Raw genomic sequence first — 19,302 nt, forward strand, 5'->3', positions numbered from 1 at the left:
CAGTGGATGTAGAACACTCTCCAGGGTACACTACATGTGAGGCCATAAAAAAGTCTCAATAAATTTTCAAAAAGTGGAAATCATACAAAGCACATTCTCCAGCCATATGGAACAAAATTAGAAAGAAATCAGTAACACAATGGTTGGTCTTATGCTGTTAGGACTCATTTTCTCTTATTTTTCACTTCCCCTTCACACCTCACTGCTGATACAGTCCTTAAATAGCAGCCCCCTTTTGGGGGCGCTAACTGCCCTTCTAATCTATTAGCAGCTTGAAAATTGAACTACCAAATTGCCAGAACAAAACAATAGGGCTCATGATGGACTCTGCCTCAAAGAAACAGGCAGCATTAATGCTCAGTATTTGAGCATCTAGTCTAACCATTTGGAGGTCTGCCTGGTTCTTGGCCAGGTAAGGTTAATGAGCAGCCTAGAGGAATGATCAAGGTACCACCAAAATTCAGTCAGCTCTATGACAACTAGCAGTTAAGAAACATTACTTCTTTTATGGTTAAAGGAAAAAAAAACAAAAAACAAAAACCAGTCTTCTGATATAAGGATATTCAATACTCCTTTAAAAGTCTCTCAGGCTAACACGGAAGAACTCTTTTTTACCTATTTTGCTCTAAATTCCCAATTTCCCTTGGTGATATGCCTTCCTATACAACAAACACCATAGATCTTACCCTGCCCTGTACTGTTTTATATTTAAAGTCAGCTTCACAGGGTTTTAACATTTTTAAGTTTTTTCAACTATTTCATGAATGTATGTTTCTGTCTCCTCAACTAGAGTCTTTGAGGGAGAAAAAGGCCATTATCTTTCATTCTTCTTTTGCAATTTCCTACTAGTTCAGAGTGCATCACTGGGCCTATTAATGATCCCATAACAAACAATGAACGGTTAACTCAGTCACTGCTGGTGTGTCTTGGTGTACTGGAGTCTCCCAAACATTTGGGGATGTGCCAAATAACACCCACTTCAGGTCTGGAGCCGGGTAGAGGGGTTAGAGGTTGGGGTAGCAGTCGTCTCAATATGTGTGCCATGATGTAGAAAGGTTTGGGACATGCTGGGATAAATGAAACCCAGGTGAGAAGAAATGGAAAGAGCGTGAATGGCCATAAAAAAAAGATGCAGCTCTTTACACACTGAATAGAAGAATTTCCAAGGGATATAAGCAAAAATCAGCAAGATACACATAGTATGTAAAACATGCTACCATTCAAATAAAAGGGGGAAGATATACAAACTTCATTGCTTATACATGCATTGGGCATGTCAGTAAAGGCTCACTAGGGTAGATGACTCATGAGGGGAACCCAGTGGTTAGAGAGAGGGATGGGAAAACGTATCCCTGAAACCTGTATGACAGCATTCAAAAGACGATTTTTTTTTAATTGCCAAATCTAACTATGCCTGTTACTAACTTTCATTAGTAATGGTTATTTTCTACCCCAAATATATTCATGACTAGTCAAACACTGAGTCAGATGTAAGTAAGATCTGGATGCTGGTTACCTAGCTGTGTCAAATCTGTGAAAGTCCATTGAGCTCTACACTTATTTATGATTTGTGTACTTTTCCATAGGTATAATATATATACTTCAATAAGAAACAGGGAGTTACTGCTGTGGCCTAGTGGGTTCAGGAGCCGGTGTCGCCACAGCTGCAATGTGAGTTGCAGCTGCAACTCAGATTCAACCCCTAACTTGAGAATTTCCACATGCCACAGGTGCAGCCAAAAAAGAAAAATAAATAAAATTTTTAAAATAAAATTAATAATTACTTAGGTCAATTTTCTTTTTGTCCTTCCTATTAAAAGAGTAATATTTCATATATTTGCCTAAATAAAATAAACTACTGTTTCAAATTTTTTAATACCATTTCTTTAAAAAAAAAAAAAAAGCTGAGTTAGTGATGCTGACCCCATTGAGACAACGGGGAACCAGGTTGGCCAGCTCCTCCTCCCTCTTTTCCACCAGTATTAACTCAAGGCTGCTGGGTCCTCACAGTGGAAGGTTTTAATAAGCCTTGAAGATCACTACTAAAAACCACCTAATGGTTTACCATATTGCAGTCACATTTTTTCATGAAAATGAAGTTTTGAAAGCTGCTTATGGAAAATGCTAAGGTCATAAAAGACAAAGACAGAGGTTGTATAAATGCTCCAGATTAAAGGAGGCTGAAGAGTCAAGACAACCAAATGTAATACCTGACCTCAGGCTGGAACCTGCAATGAAGAAGGAAGAGTTGTGGCCGGGACCTTGCTGGGTCTGCAGACAACACTGTTAAATTTACGTAAGCTGTGCCCTGGTGGGATAAGAAATTATCTTTGCAAACAACAGTGCAAATGGGTTAACTCTGGGTGTAGGCTGTGTGGATATTCTCTCATTCCTATACATTTCTATAAAATTAAAATGATTTTCAAAGAGTTTTTAAAATCATGTATTAATGATTAGGGTTCCCTGGTGGCCTAGCTTTGTCACTGCTATAGCCTTGGTTACTGTCGTGATTCAGGTTTGATCCCTGGCCTGGGAACTTCCATATGCTGTAGTGCCGCCAAAAAAACCTAATGAAGTTGTGTATTAATAAATTAGGCACCAATAATAATCAAAACAAGCCTAGAAATGAATCTGGATTTTGATTATGACAGTTGTTCCTGAGGAGCCACTTTAAACACATAAGTATAATCCCACAGCATTATTTGGGACTTGCAAGGAAAAAAAAAAATTACACCTTCTGGCTAGGTTTATAATAGAGCTAAATAAGTACCTTCCAAAACTCAAAGCTTAACATAATTGTCTTTAACATAAGACTCCACCTCAATAATTTCTCATAATGTGAGTCTTAATGGAGTTAACTAGGTTTATAGGAAGTTTAATAAAAGTTCCTCATCCACCAAAGGGATTAATCTTGCCTGAGTGGTAAACATAATGATAAATCCTAATGAGGATTTAGGTTAGAAGCACTTAAAGCCCTACCAAAAAAAAAAAAAAAAAAAAAGAAATGGAAAAGAAATCAAAGGTCAAATAAAATGGTCAAGGTCCCAATAGAATTCTTAAAAATGGTAATGATGATGCACATGTGAAAGGCAAAATTAAATTTACATTAAAAGATATAGAAAATTCCTGTGACCCAAGGGAGGGAAGTTTCTAAAGACACAAAAAACATAAACCATACAGGAAAAGAACGACAAATTAGGCTATACTTAAACTCACAATTTGCATACAATAAAAACACTACATTCCAAATGGAAAGATAAGCCACACTCTGGGAGAAGATTTTCTCCCACAAAGAGTCATCTGGTACAAGCCCCGGGGAGAGCAAGCTGGCAGTTTCTAGGAAAAACCGTGTCTTCCTGCATTTAGAGGAACACAAAGCAGCTGGGGCAGCATCTGAAGCTGAGGTCTGGGCAGGGACCAGGAGCAACCCAGGAGAGAGGTTCCTCCCCACCGGATCCCTTTAGCTAAGAAGGTCAGTCACCAGATGCATCAAGTTTAATGGACAGGTCCAAGTGTCCAGACCCGACAACTTCTAGCACCAGACCTCAGGCCTCAAAAAACTGGTGATTACATCATAATCCAGGGAAACAGCCCCCAAACTGTCTCCCAACCCCCACAGCCCCAGGACAATACTTTCTCACTCTATCTTGGCGCTAAGGCTAGCCCAAAGTTCTTGATAAACTCAAGATACTGGCTCTGTTGGTGTCTAGCTAGCGGTATGTAACAATTTAACAGTGTTACAACACGAAGACACAGATTTTTAAAAACTCTTTCTCAAAGGCAGGCCTATCCTCTACAGTCCCAGCAGGAAGGCCAGCTTCTCAGAGGTCAGCGGCAGCATGAAGCACTCCAAAATACACAAGGCATTACACATTGTAACCATAATGAAACCTGTTATGGTTCTAACTGCTTAATTAAGGATGGGGAAAATGCAGGATTTCTGCCAATGGCATTTTGCTTAAAACTGCTCAAAATCCCCAAAGGGCTTTCCTAGCAACAAAAATCCATGAGAATAGAATTCCCCCCAAGCTCCAGTGAGCAAAGGCCCGTGCCATGGAGAGGCAGGGGAGACACACAAAGAGATTCGGGGTTCATGCAGATCACATTTGAGATTTGAAATGTATCTTTTATAATTGGAAATTCATGAAGACCACTTCCTATGTACCTGAAAATGTCTACTTCCCAAAAAGTTCAAATGAATGAAGCAGAGTGAAGAGGAAACATCTAAAAGCAAGTCTCGAGAAAAGGAAAGTACGGACAAGAATACTACTTGTTCACACAAGCACTCTGGAAAATCAACTCAGAAGAAAAGCTAACAGTTTACATTCAAAAGTGCTTTTCTTTTTCTTGGGCAAGGTCTAGTGATTTCCTCTGCTCCTCACAACTATCAGTGGTTTATCGATCTAATAAACACGACACGACCTAAATAATTTTTTCCACTCTGACTAATATCACATCCTGCAACTGCAGGCAAGAGGTGCATATCTGCCAATAAAAACAAAGAAAAGTCAAAAGCTAACTCATGTTCTCCAGCAGTATTAAAAAGAAAACATCTCCAAGGAGGTTTCCTTCAAAAAACTGCACTGATGTATTAAGATAACTCAGAAGTTGCCTATTCTAAAGGGAACAACTATACTGCAAAGTTACAGACCATAATAACTGTCTAAAAAAGTCAAGTTTTAAAATAAATGCAAAGCCAAATACTATAGGCTTTTTCACATATTACTCATTTTATGAATTCAAAACATGTAAGTTTCTAAACTATGAGGGTCAACATGACCAGATGAAAGAAGCCAAGCCTTTGGGAAAAAAAAGAGACATTCTTGCTATCACATCGGCAAAATCAGCATAAGTTAGACGACATGAAACTTTTCGAAAACCATTAAAGTATCACTGTGACCAGTAGCAAAGTTTTTCTTTGGGTCCCAAGTGCCATTATGTACTGATTAAGGTATTAGGACAAATATACAGAAGGTATGGGAGTTCTCTGGTGCCCTAGCGGGTTAAGGACCTGGTATTGTCACTGCTATGGTACGGGTTCAATCCCTGGCCTGGAACTTCCAAATGCCACAAGTGCAGCCCCCCAAAAAGTACAGAAGGTATGTTCTAAACACGAAGAGAAAAGGTAAGAAGAGAATTCGAAAGAAAAGAATTAGGAAACAATATGTATAATAACTTAATACCAATTTTTAAGCCTTAAAGAGGGTATTACCACGTATAGTCTCCTATGACTGCTCTGGAATGAATGACAAAATTAACAGATTTTCTTCTGTTCTCACCTCGTAAGACCAGACGCACTGCACCCCGGCAAACCTTCGCACGCATCTCCCCACCTCGACGTCCTCGTGAGTGGTGTACATCTCCCGGAGGCACTTGCCGATGTGTGGCACCATTCTCCGGAGAACCTCTCGGCTCATGATCACACCGGGGCCCCCCATGCAGAAGTTCTCCCCAGGCTCCAGAGCCAGTTTCCCCATTTCTTCTGTGGTGCCCAGGCCCGTCTGCCCGAGAAAGAGGGGTTCACTGCTATTCAAACTCCTCAGGAAATTCTCCAGACGGTCTCCTTTGATGTAAACGTCGTCGTCTGCTCTCATAAACCATTCATACTTGTCCAAGTAGTGGTCATGCATGTACTTGAGCATCATGAAAGACTTCTTCTGGGGCGGGTAGGAGTCGTCCACACCCCGGAGTGGCACTATCGGAATAGGGATCGACGTGTCTGAACCCTCACTAGAGAAGAATTCGACTTTCCCAGGAATTGTCTTGGACCATGTTCTGGAATTAAAAAAAAAACATCAGTGAGAGAACAGTTTATTCCAGGCTTCCCATTTCCATAAATCCCCGTATCTACTCATGCTGAATCACCATACCTTCAGAAGGAAGATAAACAGCTACTTGATCTGCTTGCTCCCCCCTAATGGAAGCCCACATCTCCGGGTTCTGCAAAGTCCTAACTCACTTTCAAACGATCCCGACAAGAAAGAATGAAGTGTTAAGCTACTTCCCCAATAACTATGTTTTGGTGATGGCTGAAAACCAAATTGCCAGGGCACCAAGTCTAGATATTCAGACTTACAAATCCCCTACCTAACAAGTGCCTCCACTTTATAAAATGAAAAAAACAAAAAATAAAAAGTCGTGCACATAACACATTTTCTTGGGTGGCTCACCAAGTGCCAAGGATGTGCTAGATCTCGGGGATACAAAACAGACCCTGCAGCTGAGATGGAGCCAACATGAGGACAGACCTCTACGTATTCAAGAGTCCCAAGACTGCACTTGTCAGGAGCTCAGACAAGCACTTAGAGAGAAAAGTGAGCAAACAAAGGACACAAACCCAACTCAGAGTGGGGTGCGCTCCCCTGGGATGGGTGCGCAACAGGACACTAGGGCATAGCTGTGGGGGCTGTCCTGCAGGGGGGATGGGCCTCACTCGCCCAGAGATGGGGGCCTGCACGCTTTACAGCCCTGGGAAGCCACTGCACTCAAGGTGAAGGGTTGTGTGTTCTGGAACATACTGCTCATCTCACAGCCAGAGGAAACGAAAGTGGTCAACAAGGAAGAAATAGAGTGCCAAACACCCAATTTAAGGCCATCAGATGACATATTTCCTTATACTTTCTTTATGCTACGTATCAAAAGCTCAAGTAGTCTAGCTATAAGAACATATATTTATACAGAGGACTTCCAGGGAAAACATGTCACAGAGAATAAATGAACTAGTACGTTTAGCCTTAATACAATCAAAACAGCAAAGCTCCCAGATGATGTTTTCTCTGATACACTTTTATTTTACTGAACTGTTACAACTGCATTTATTGTAGTAAAAAATGACATGAGGGAGCCACATACATACGTTTAGTGGAAAGTCTTAGGAGAGAAATGTCTGAAAAGATATATACCAACCTCTGGGGAAGAGGTACAGAGTAGGGAAATGGGGAGGGGTGGGGGTGGATAAAGAGGGCTTTCATTTTTTTCTGTGTATCTCTATAGTGAGGGAAATTTTTGCAAACATCATAGTACTTCTTTTGGAGAAATTTTTCTGATGAAATACACATAAACTTGCCACTCCCACAGCATGCAGAAGTTCCTGGGCCAGGGATCAAACCTGCACCACAGCACTGACAATGCTGGATCCCTAACCAGTAGGCCACCAGGGAGTTACTGTACATTGCTTTTTAAACACAATGCTACTGCTGCACATTTAACAGATCACAGTACAGCGCAGATAAAACTTTTATGTGCACTGGGAAGCCAAAAAATTTGTGAGTCATTTTATTGTGATACTTGCTTTACTGCAGCAGTCTAGACTTCCACCATATCACTGAAGTATACGTGTATAGCCAGTCATAATCACATGATGCCAGCAACTGTAAAATGCACCTTCGCTTCAGAAAAAAAATGTGCATCTCAGAGTGAATATAATACACTAGTTGTAATGTTTTTCCTTTAATGCCTCTGGATTTAAAATGGACCCTTAAAAAAGAACTTGACATAAATGATAACTAATGGAACTACAGATGCTATACATACCAAGTACTGTACTGGTATATATACCAGGTACTGTACTTCATGTTTATGTAGGGTTATGTGCCTGGACAAAAAGGATGTAAAGTAAACACAGTAGGAAAGGGCAATTACATTTAAAGAGAAATCAACCCCTCCCATAAGGAGAAAACCCCATTTTCAAATGGGAATGAACTCTAACCTCCACAAAATCTGATAACTTAAACACATTCTGACACAGAAACATCAGGAGAGAGACCATTTCTCACTCTGGGGAAGTCAGGAATGATGAAGTTATACCAAGGTCAGACAGGTCAAGGTGCCCCTAATTCCCTCCTTTATGTAGAAATTATTTTTGTTTGGCAGTCACAGTTCTTTGAAGACATAAATAACTTCAGTGCTTGGCATGTAATAGAGGTCAATAAATACTGCTCACACACGTGAAGTGACTTAAAGATGCCGTGTGTGTGTGCACACGTGTGCATACAAAAGGGCAGGAAACCATTCCCATCTCTTATCTTTGAGAAATTTCTAGGTGAGCCACACTAACATCTACACGGAGAAAGAAACCTACTTAATCAAAATACAACCAGAACACAGTTATTAAGAGGTAAAGTCCACAGGCATGCTGCAGGCAGTCTATCATCCATGGTGCTCCTGAAATGTAATTTAAAGCTAGATAGTCTGCAGTATCTTACCCTCCCCCTCCCCCCAAAAAAAGGAGGATCATTTAAGGAAACTTCTCAGTACAGAGTTTTTGTAACTCCTCCAATTTTGGGAAACCATGATCATTTTTACTTAGGGTACCTTTAGTTTAAACAGCTCCATAAAATTAAAGAGTTCTGGAGCACAAATCATGATTTACCATCCCAGGAGAGGCAGGGAAGGGTGTTGATAATTTCAAAGAAATGAAGGAAATGCTTCTAAAGCAGCAAGCTGGCCCCCCTCCTGAGGCAGAAATGGGTCAGCTTCCTTAATTTTCATAAGCAAATGTCAACTCTGTCCATCAACACATTTGTTACTGGGAGCAAAGAGCTCTCACTTAACTGAAACCACAGAACACTTGCAAAGGCCCTTGCCGGAAAGCTCACTTTTCAGTGGACTGATAACCAACTCTTGCTACAGCACAGATAGGACAACTGAAATTTGAGCGTTTGGCCAAGCTAGAACTCAGGCTTCTTAAATGCTGTCTCTACACCAAGTTAATACATAGTCAGGTCATGCAGCTGGGCAACACCAGCTTCGTTGTGGAATGCTTTTGCTGAGCTAGGATTTAATAACCATGTCAAGTTTCTTTTTCTTTCCTTCAAGTTTTATTGAAGTAAAGTTGATTTACAATGTTGTGATAAAATTTCTGCTATACAACAAAGTGATTCAGTGATACATACGCCCACTGCCATTCTCTTTCAGATTCTTTTCTCGTATAGATTATCACAGAATACTGGGTAGAGTTCCCTGTGCTATATATAGCAGGTCCCTGTTGGCCAGTCATTCCATATACCTCAGTGTACATATACCAATCCCAAACCACCAGTCCATTCCCCCGACCCCATTCCCCCCATCCCAGAGTCTCCATTTCTATTCATGTTATTTTAAGAAAAACTACATCAAGCATATTTCTGTACAAAACTGCATCTACAGCCTGACTACTGTCCTGAGTATACACATTCATTACATATGGGTAAATTTAAGAAGGAGACAACAGAATACTTGTGATATGGATTAATAAGGAAACAAATGCAGACGTACAAAATAGAGTATAGCACAACTCTACTCCAAAGTGTTCACTATGGTTACTTTTGGATAGAGGATCAGAGGAGGTACATTACATGCCCCTTTCACCCTCTGTCTCTGACAGCGCTGCAGTCAGGAGATTTAGCTGCAGGTTTCCCTTCCGTGTCTGTGGTTTCCGGACATGTGGCTTCCTCTTTTAGAGTTTTTTTAACTGTCTCACTGTGTTTGACCTTATGACGTGAGTAATCTCAAATTGTTTTGGGAAGTAGGTAAGGAAATACAGGATAGAGATCACAAATGGTGGGAAAAATTTTTAAAGGAGAAATCAAATTAGACTCCTTACCATTAATCCTATAAACTAGACTAAAGGTGAAAGCAAGCATGAAAGACCCTCCCCAGCCCACAATAAAGCTGTTGAAGGGTGGATTACAGCTTCTCGCCTCAACAATAGCCTGGGCACTAGCCTAGGAGATTGTTTCAAGGTATTAAGAGCTAAGAGGGAGCCCAAATTCACAGAAAACAATGGGAATATTCATCAATAGAGACCACAAGCATGCCTTCTCCAAAAATTTGGCGTGTTAAATGGCAGAAGGCAAAATCTGATCTTAACGGTCCATTTCCAAAGCTTCAAGTCTTAGCTACTTTAAATACGGTTGCATTTTGCTGCCATGTACTTAAAAGTATAAATATGCAACTAATTTTTAATCATGTATAAATCAAATTAGTTTTCAAATGTAAATCTAAGGAAAAAAAAAATCAGCGTTGTTGAATGCAAGCAATAAAAAAAGCACCCTGAGCCCCATTTAGCAACTCCTTTGCAAGCCAGTCCTCCTCCCCTGCTGAGGTTCTCCCAAGCCCACTTCCTACCACCAACAGCCACCCTCACTAAGGGGTTTCAGCATGTGAGGCAGTGTGCTGAGGGCATCTGCCACCACCTATGGCGAAAACACCACAAGGTGTGAGAGGTACCACTAGCCACATTTTACAGAGGAGACTGAGGCTCATAGCCGGGTAAGTAATCTGCACAAGATCACAAAGCTAATAAATGCAGAAGCCGGGGAGCAGGTGTTGTCTGACTCTAACACCTCCACTGGCCAGCCTCTTGGCTTGCCCATCCCCACACTTGTCTCCCAGGTCACTGCCCCCATTTCTTCTGAAGTCCCTCCTCTGCTGCTAAGGCTGAGAAAACAGTCATCGTAGATCAGGAGAACAGGCTTACACTCACTTCGGCCACCTCCTCCCACTCTGCCGGGGTGAGACCTGCCCGTCACAGACACCTTCAATATTTCGGCTGGTTTCAAAGGCCAGAAAACTTTACGTGAAACATTACTTTCTGAAACCCTCATTCTGTGTTTGGATCCCTTTGCTACCCTAAATCCTGCCCAATTACTTTCTGGCATTAGGTTGGAAACACAAAGAACTAAGTTCAAGATAAAATCAGCATTTGCCGGAGTTCCCTTTGTGCTGCAGAGGAAATGAATCCGACTAGTATCCATGAGGATGCGGGTTCCATCCATGGCCTTGCTCAGTGGGTCAGGGATCCTGACTTGCTGTGGTTGTGGTGTAGGCCAGAAGCTGTGGTTCCCATACGACTCCTAGCCTAGGAACTTCCACATGCTGTGGGTGCTGCCCTAAGAAGCAAAGCAAACAAACAAACAAAAAAATCAGCATTGGCACCTAGGTTCAATTTATAAGACAATCATTTTAATGGCATTAACATCTACATTTTCAGTAATCCTCAGGTTTGGCAAGCCCAGAGTTGACTTCAAATCAGAGCAGACTACATCTAATTTTGAATCAACCACAAAAAAATGTACTCAACTACAGAACAAAAATAACAGCTATGAATGCCAGAAAATGGCACTGCATTAAAATGAGATGGAGAGAGTTCCCGTCGTGGCGCAGTGGTTAACGAATCCGACTAGGAACCATGAGGTGGCGGGTTCGATCCCTGCCCTTGCTCTGTGGATTAAGGATCAGGCATTGCCGTGAGCTGTGGTGTGGGTTGCAGACGCGGCCCAGATCCCGCGTTGCTGTGGCTCCAGCGTAGGCCAGCAGCTACAGCTCCGATTGGACCCCTAACCTGGGAACCTCCATATGCCGCGGGAGCGGCCCAAAGAAATAGCAAAAATACAAAAAAAATAAATAAATAAAAAATAAATAAAATGAGATGGAGAGCTTCACGACTTTTAAATCATAACTAAGTCTCTTATTCCTCCAATTCCATCCTGTACAAGAAGCCAAAAAAGACACCAACAGTAGATAAAGGCACTGAATACTTATGTGAGTAAGTATTCACATAAGTAAGCCCTCACAGTAAAAATGCTGTCACTTGATTTTCCCAAGTACAGGCTGGAAGCATGAAGTTACAGTACTGAAGGAAATATAGTTACACTAACCAAATGCATGTGTTATCCCTACATTTGGGGGCAGGAGTAACTGCCATTTACTGAAAAAAGCATGACTCTGACTCGAAGCTCCAGGAAACCCAGGGCCAACATGCCATCTGGGCCCAGCAGTCCTGCAGGTAAAATTTAACACACTCAAAACTGTACTCACATTTCCTTCCAAGAGCTGCCATCTCCTTTTTTTTTTTTTTTTTTAACTGCAGTTACTCAGCTTTATTATAAAGTAAGTGCTCAGTGTAGAAAACCTCAAAAATACACAAAAATGCCAAGAATATGAAAAATCATTCACCATCGTAGTTATATATATTCTTTCACAGTTTCTTTTCTATGTCACACAAACACAAACATTTCTCTGATTCTGAAAATGGTCTCATACTGGGCATACGATTTTAAAACCTACTCTCAGAGTAAGAACCTCTCTTTATCCCAGTAAACATATTTCAGCCACATCATTGTTTACTGTTAGACAAACAGATCACAGCATGGCTAAATCAGTGAAATCAATTATGGTCCATAGCTCCTAATGCATGACACCAAAGATACTTGCAATTTCCATTTCATACATACCTGAGCATGCCTTTAAACCCCTTTGGAAAAGTTTCTAGTGAGATTGCTAGATCTCAGACCCCAGCCTCAAGGAATGGTCCTTTCTCACCATTCCTTCATTACTTCCTGCTATTTCACACTTCCATGAACCTGCTGTCCTCTCTGCCTCAAAAAACCCTGCTCATCCTTCAAGACCACACACAGGGGAAGAGGGGCAAGAATGTGAGTGGGACCTGCCCCAATCCCCTTAAGTCAGTGCAGGCCTTTTTCCTCTATGCCCACACAGGAATTAGTCCAGGCTCCCAATATTATCATTTGTTTCCTTCCCTAGACAATGAACTGTGCAGGAATGGAATTACTCATCTATTTTCAACAAACAGCAGCTTAATGAATGGATGGAGAAAAGTGGAACTGCCAATGTAATGAAAATACAACCAAGAAGACTCTTCTACTGACAAAAACGGCTATCCTTGGAATACTCTGTGTGAGAGAATCAAGGAACGATGACAGACAACACTGAACTCATTTTCAGGACCATGGTTTTCATTAACTTTCTTACGCAGGTAAGCCATAATGTGAAATGGGTTGTGCCCCAAAAGTTCATTTACAGGTTGATTATCTGGATTATGGAAAGCTTTCAGTAATGTTTTGCCAAATTGGATTCTGACAAAGCACACATTGCTCTAACCTGTTTCAAGATAAATATAGTTTACTGAGTTCAAGGAAGGAAAGGAACTCTGAAATCTGCTCATTAAGACTGGTAAAAGGAACACTCTACATTCATTTAAAGCATTAGGAAGAGGCCATTAACCAATATAACAACATCTTGCAATAAGATTCCTATATCTAAAGCTAGTTATTTCTCAAACTTTCTTCCCGCAATTCCCTAAAGACCGATGCTAATATTTAACAGTGCCTTTTATCACTCTTGGTGCCAAGAAGAGAAGTCATCCTTTCTTGTGAGAAAGTAAAGAAAGAACAAAACAGGTCCCCAGGAGAGGCAAGAATCAAGACAAATAAAAGGTATTGGATTAGCTTAAGTGTTCTGGTCATAAAAATGGACTAAAAAGCTAAATATGTATGCTTTTTCTTTTTTTAAATCAAACCATTAATTAAAAAAAAAAAACCCTAAATATCACCAACACTCTCCCAGCAAGACAGGTAAGCATGGCCAAGAAATGCCTGAAAGAGAGTAACAGAGAGGAACTTGTCTACCGGATATTAAAATATTATTCAACCTCAAATAATTTCAACGGGTGGTACTGGCACAAGAACAGACAGAAAGATCAAGTCCAAAAACATACCCAGGAATTTTGAGTATGATGAGGATGACATTTCAAATTGGTAGGGAAATGGGAGCTTATTCAAAAGATGGCTGAGACAATTTGGGGGGGAAATGAAGTGAGACAATTTCAACCCCTTCTAGAATCAAGAAAAAAAAAGTCACTTAAAAAAAAAAAATAAAAAAAAAAAAACCTCTGGGAGTTCGCACTGTGACACAATGGGATAAGGATCTGGTGCTGCCACAGCTGCGGCTTAGGTCGCAGCTCCAGCTCAGAACTTTCAAATGCTGTGGGTGCAGCCATGGGAAAAAAAAAAACAAAAAACAAACAAACAAACAAACAAACAAAAACCCCCCACAACTCTCTAGGGCAATAAACATTCTGTGCTTAGGGGGAAAAACAACCCTAAAACCAGAAAGGAAAAGACTAAACTACCTGAACCTCTAACTTCTGTATATCAAATGATCTATGTAAGAAAAAAGAAAACTATGAGAAAAATATGAATTGCAGCTAGTAACAAACGACACAAGGAACTCGGCCAGGGGTTCTGATGAACTGTCACTAACAAACACAATAAATTACTCTGGAGCAATCACAGTACCATTTTAAAGTAAAATTACCTAGAATACAAAAAGATAAATTTAAAAAAATTATTTTATATGTTGATTTGTAGAACATTCCCCTCCCCAGAACCCTCAGGGAATCTGGAAGTCATCCTCCACTCCTCTCTGCCTCAGCCCTCACAAGCATCTGCCAACAGATCTTTAATTCTGACTTTAGCATGGACTCTGGAGCCATCCCCTTCTCCCCATCCCCACTGCTACCACACTAGTCCCCATCACCCTCATCTCCACCTAGACATCTCCTAACATCTCCGTGCTTTCCTACAATCCACTCTCCACACAACAGAGAGAACTGACTTCTCAGAACACAACGCAAGCCCTCCCTTTCCCATCTGAGTCCTCAAATGGCTTTCTAAATCAGAGTAAAATTCCACAAGACAAGACACTATCTGGCCTCCTCCTCTATCATTGAGCTTTTCAAGTTCAAGGACATTCTCACAAATGACTCATTATCAGATCTTGGCTCAAACACCACCTTCTCTGGTGGTCTTCCCCAACCACCTAACAAAGTGAATACCACACCACCCTGCCCTTACCCTGCTCAATTTTCTCTGCAGCACCCATCACTAGCTGAAACCCTCTTTTTAGTGTCTGTCCCTCTTGCTAGCAGAGAAGCTCCATGAGAACAAGCACCTTCACTCTTGTGTCCCCAGCACTCAAGAGTCTGGACTCAAGGGGCCATGTGTGTATTTGATGAACAAAGATAGTAAGTGTTTGGGAACATTTTTATGAGCCAGGGTCATGCCACTGAGAAGTCAGCTTTGGCCTGTCTCTGACGGGTTACATTTTGAGTTTTGTTTTGCCCACTTGTTCAAGGCTGTTTCTCCCTTGCTGTCACTGGACTGTGAACATCTCTCCGTAGCCCCTCTTCCTACTGTAGGCTTAGGGCAGTTCTGGAAAGTGAGTCAGTAATGATGGGCTGTTCCAGCATTAAAGTGCCCAACTTCAGTGCAGATAGGTGTTATCTCCTTGAATTTTTCAAAAGCTTTTCTTAGCTTCTTTCTGGATCTCAGGGACAGTTACTAGTCCCTGATCTGAATGCTGACACTTTCAATATCCTAGCATAAGAGTACATCACAGCGTCATCTGACTAAAAACACTGCCCTTTCTGGAGTTCCTTGGTAGCCTAGTGGTTAATGGTCTGACGTTGTCACGGCTGTGGCTCAGTTTCGATCCCTGGCCCAAGAACTTTCTCATGCCTTGGCCAAAAACAAAACAAAGCAAAACAGAAAAACTCAACATTGTGATCTCCTTCAACCCCTAAGCCCAACAATAATTTTACTTTAATAGACAAAAAATTGAGATTTTTTTTCTAAGGTAAAAAATGAATTTGCCTCCTAAGGGAGATGTAAAACTCAATGCCAAACTTGAGTTCCACCTTGTGCTAGAAGATTCGAGTCGACTTTTATACTGAACTGTGCATGAAATGTCCAATTTAAGAGCTGAGTGTGGACTTCTGGCCCAGGCTGCAAAGCAGAGCAAAGCCATAATGATAAGTTACCTCCTATAAACTCTATGCCAATTCTGGCCTTCCTCTAGAGTTCCTTAAGGCTAAAATCGTCCTGTGCCACTCTTGCAGCCGGTCTAAACACAGGGTTGACAGGCTGAGAAGCACAGGACCTTAACCAGCAGGGCAGGTCCACCCCCAGGCACCAACGAATGTGACTGATTAAGATCAGAGGGATAGAAAGAAAGGTACTCAGGAAAGTCTACAGAATTACTAAGTAGGACACAGCATTTCCTAGCAAAGGTTTTATCAAAAAGGCAGAGTTGTCACAAAGAAGGGCCAGAGGGCCAATTGTGTTTCTACTCTTCCTTAACTGCCTTAAAGAAATTAAACAATGAGATAAAATCCTACATCCAAAAAGGATGTAGATTTGGAAAGAAGACCAGGAGTACAGCCGTAAGCCCATTGTAGAAATAGCAAGATAAAGGCCTCAAGCAAGATTAGGGCCTCAAGCATGGGTTTTGGGAAAAAATCATCTCCGAGTTTTAGGTCCAGTTTGCAGCATATCTTCTGAGCACTGCTAGTGTACCAGGACCCCTGATGGTTTGTATATATTGATTTTGTATCTATGAAAATGTATTGTTTGGGGGGCAGGGAATCATGCCATCTACTATTTGAACAAACTACTTTGGTAACTGTCCCAAAGTTGTAATTTCAAAGGACTTGTCACCAAATTACAATCATGGAGATTTACTTTCAAAGTCATGCTGTAAACAATTTATATAGTTCATTCTCAATTTCTGATGTAGAAGCTCTTCTTTCAAAAAGCACAATTCGTATAAAATTCCAAGTAAATTCTCAATACATCGGGGAGGAAACTTTGATCTTCGGGGTCTCAAATCTTGATCTTGGTCAAAATTATGCTACCTTTTCAGGCACTCAGGACCCTTCCTGACAGAACACAGGCTCTGCACTTAAGATCCTAATGGAAGAAGGTTCCTGCTGTGGCGCAGTGGATTAAGAATCTGACTGCAGTGGCCTGGGTCACCATGGAGGCTCAGTTCGATCACCAGCCTGGCACAGTGGGTTAAAGGACCCAGCGTTTCTGCAGCTGTAACTAGAATCCAATCCCTGACCCCAGAACTTCTATATACTGCAGGTACAGCCAAAAAAAAGGAAAAAAAAAAAAATCCTAATGGAAACACACAGGCAAGAATGGGGAACCAATGCACTGAAAGGACAGACAGTCTTTCATCTTCCTTTTCAATCCTTTACTTCCTTAAGAGGAATGGAAATCCATATATGCTTTTCCACCCACAGCATCCGACGCCTGAAAATTTAGACAGGAACTAGATTTAAACGCTTAAGTTATAGAGATACTGGTTATAAATTAAGAACCGACAGCAACCAGCTTGGCCTTGCTCAGCAATGACTGAGCAAGAGGCCATTCCCAGAGGATCTCCTGCACTGGTCTGTTCTATGGCTGGATCCCAAATCTTATCCCACAGGAAGCATTTCTATATTTCACACATATGAGGTTTCCATTAAATCCGTTTACTGAACCTACATCCTTCTTCTCCCTCAAATTCATTCCAATACAAATCTGCTATTCCAAATCCTCTCTCTTTCTCTCTTCTAAAGATTACTTTGGCTAATCCCTTTGTTAATCCTGAACATGATTCCAACCACTTTTATGACTCATATGGCCAACTAGAGCCCAGATACTGGCTAACACACACATCACCAAACTGGGCTAGTTAACACCAAATTTACCATGGACCAGGAACTGCTTTTCCCAAATATTCTCTTTCCAATTGCTCAACAGACCCCGGTGGGGTTGAGTGTGCAGAGGGCACTCCCCTCATTTACAGGAACGATTCCAACGGTGAAATCTACATGTGGAAGGGTTCTAACCAGATTAATTTAGATTGGCTCTAGTTCTGCAAGGCGAAAGATGGAGATTTCAGAGACTCAAGTAATAATCCCCACTGCCACCACTATCAGAGATACTGTGCCAAGTTTTCCCAACAACCTTAGGAGGGAAATGTTCAGTCAGGCTCATTGAACAAAGGAGAGTGAATATCTGGACAAGGAAAGCTTTAGCGCCTCACAGAAAGTCAGGGCGAGGACCACACCCAGAGGGGCCACCCTGGTATATCTGACCCCAAAAGCCCTTGCTCTTGAGCGCTGCGCTCACCATCCCGTCTCCGACCTCTGCTGCCAATGCCCAACATCGCCCAAGGGGCACCCCGATCCCACAGGAGCTCAGGAAGCCTTGGCTTTGGGAAGCCCTCATAGGCACAAGCCAAGGGCAGACACGCATGGCAGTTTGCTGGGATGCTGGATGCAGGGGGCGGTGCCCGGGGAGCAGGGGCTCACCTGTAGGCAGCCACCGCGCGGGTCTGCAGGTATTTCTGGGCGGTCATGACTCCCACGAAGAGAAAGTTCCTGTCGCGCTGGCCGCCATCCGCTGCCGGGCCGTGCGGCCAGAGCTGCGCCCCCCGCTCATCGCCTCGCGCCCCACCGGCCTGGGAAGCCGCGGCCGCTTGGCCGGGCCGGCAGCCCTCGGGACTGGCTCGGCGCCGCGGGCCCGCTCGCTTCAGCTCAGAGGCGCGGGGCAGGACTAGCCGCGAGGCCAGCACGAAGCCCAGCACGAGCCCGAGCAGCACGCTGAGCCAGGCGCGCCGGCCGCGCGCGGCCATGCCCGCGCCGCTCAGCCCGCCGGGCCGCCGCCGCCTCTGCAGGCTCCGCGAGTCCTCAGCCTGCCGCCCCCGCCCGCGGAGGCCAGCCCGCCCTAGCGCCGCGAGGCCCGGCCCGGGCAGCGCCGCGGCCGCCGCGGGCCCGCCGCGCCCATCGCGGCCCCCGAGCCGCACGCAGGCCCCACGCCGGTGCTTTGTTCCGCACGCCCACCCCGCCCGCCGAGGCCTGCGTCTTTAAGAGGGGACCATGCCCGGCGTGCGCCGGCAGCGTCTCCCGCGCGAGACGGCGGCGGCTCCTCCCGCTCGCGCGCGGGGGCGCGGGGCCAGTGCGACGGCCACGGCAGTGGCAGTCGAGTCCGGGCCCCCGTCTCGCCCTGCCTGCGTCCCCTGGCTGGCTTGACTCCGCTGGCGCTGCGCCCGCCTCCGTCCTCTTCGTGGCCGGCGCCGCTGCCGCCGCTGCACATCCTCCGGCTTAGCTCGCCATTGCAACAGGAGCCCTCACGTCACGCACGGCGCGTTTTGAAGCGGCCCCGGCGGCGGCGGAGCCTGGCCCCTCTCGGGATCCGTCCTCGCCGCCCGATTGGCGCAAAAGTGAATGGGGGGTGGTTCCCGTGGCCAAAGTTTGACAAAAAAAAAAAAAACCCTCCCGGCGGGCGCCCCACCTCGTCCCGCCCCGCCCGCGAGTTCTAAGGCGCTCGGCGCCGGCGGGGACACGGACCGCGGCGCCTTGCAGCCCGTTATCCGTATGGAGACCCCGCCCCCTCCGGCCGGTGCTCGGACTCCTGGCGGCGGCTACAGCAGCGGCATGAAGGCGTCTTGGTTCTGCTAGATGCATCGGTAACCTGCATCTTAGGCGGGATGTTTAAGAAGGGGCTTCTCGGTCCCCAAACTCTCCGCGACCACTTGCTCCTCCCGCATAGGCTGTCCTCGGGTAAACCCTGCCTTCAGCCGGGCGGACCCCACCGGCTACCTTCCCGCGTTTCTCCGGTTCACACTGCATCTTTGTTCCCGCCGCCCAGTGGGCCAGAGCGAGCACGTATAGAATCAACAGTTCAG

At 43.9% G+C, this 19,302-nt stretch overlaps 1 protein-coding gene across 1 annotated transcript in view; it reads right to left on the reverse strand.

Moving 5' to 3' along the window:
- CHSY1 (chondroitin sulfate synthase 1) overlaps positions 1–18,249 on the reverse strand; it is a 73,756-nt gene extending 55,507 nt beyond the window's left edge. The window contains exons 1-2 of the mRNA NM_001244442.2: positions 17,927–18,249; positions 5,280–5,775 (exon numbers count right to left, since the gene is read on the reverse strand). Of these exons, the coding sequence (NP_001231371.2) occupies positions 5,280–5,775; positions 17,927–18,249 (819 nt within the window). The remainder of the gene's footprint in view (positions 1–5,279; positions 5,776–17,926) is intronic.

The sequence above is a fragment of the Sus scrofa genome, chromosome 1 (genome assembly GCF_000003025.6).
Source record: "Sus scrofa isolate TJ Tabasco breed Duroc chromosome 1, Sscrofa11.1, whole genome shotgun sequence".
NCBI lineage: Eukaryota > Metazoa > Chordata > Mammalia > Artiodactyla > Suidae > Sus > Sus scrofa.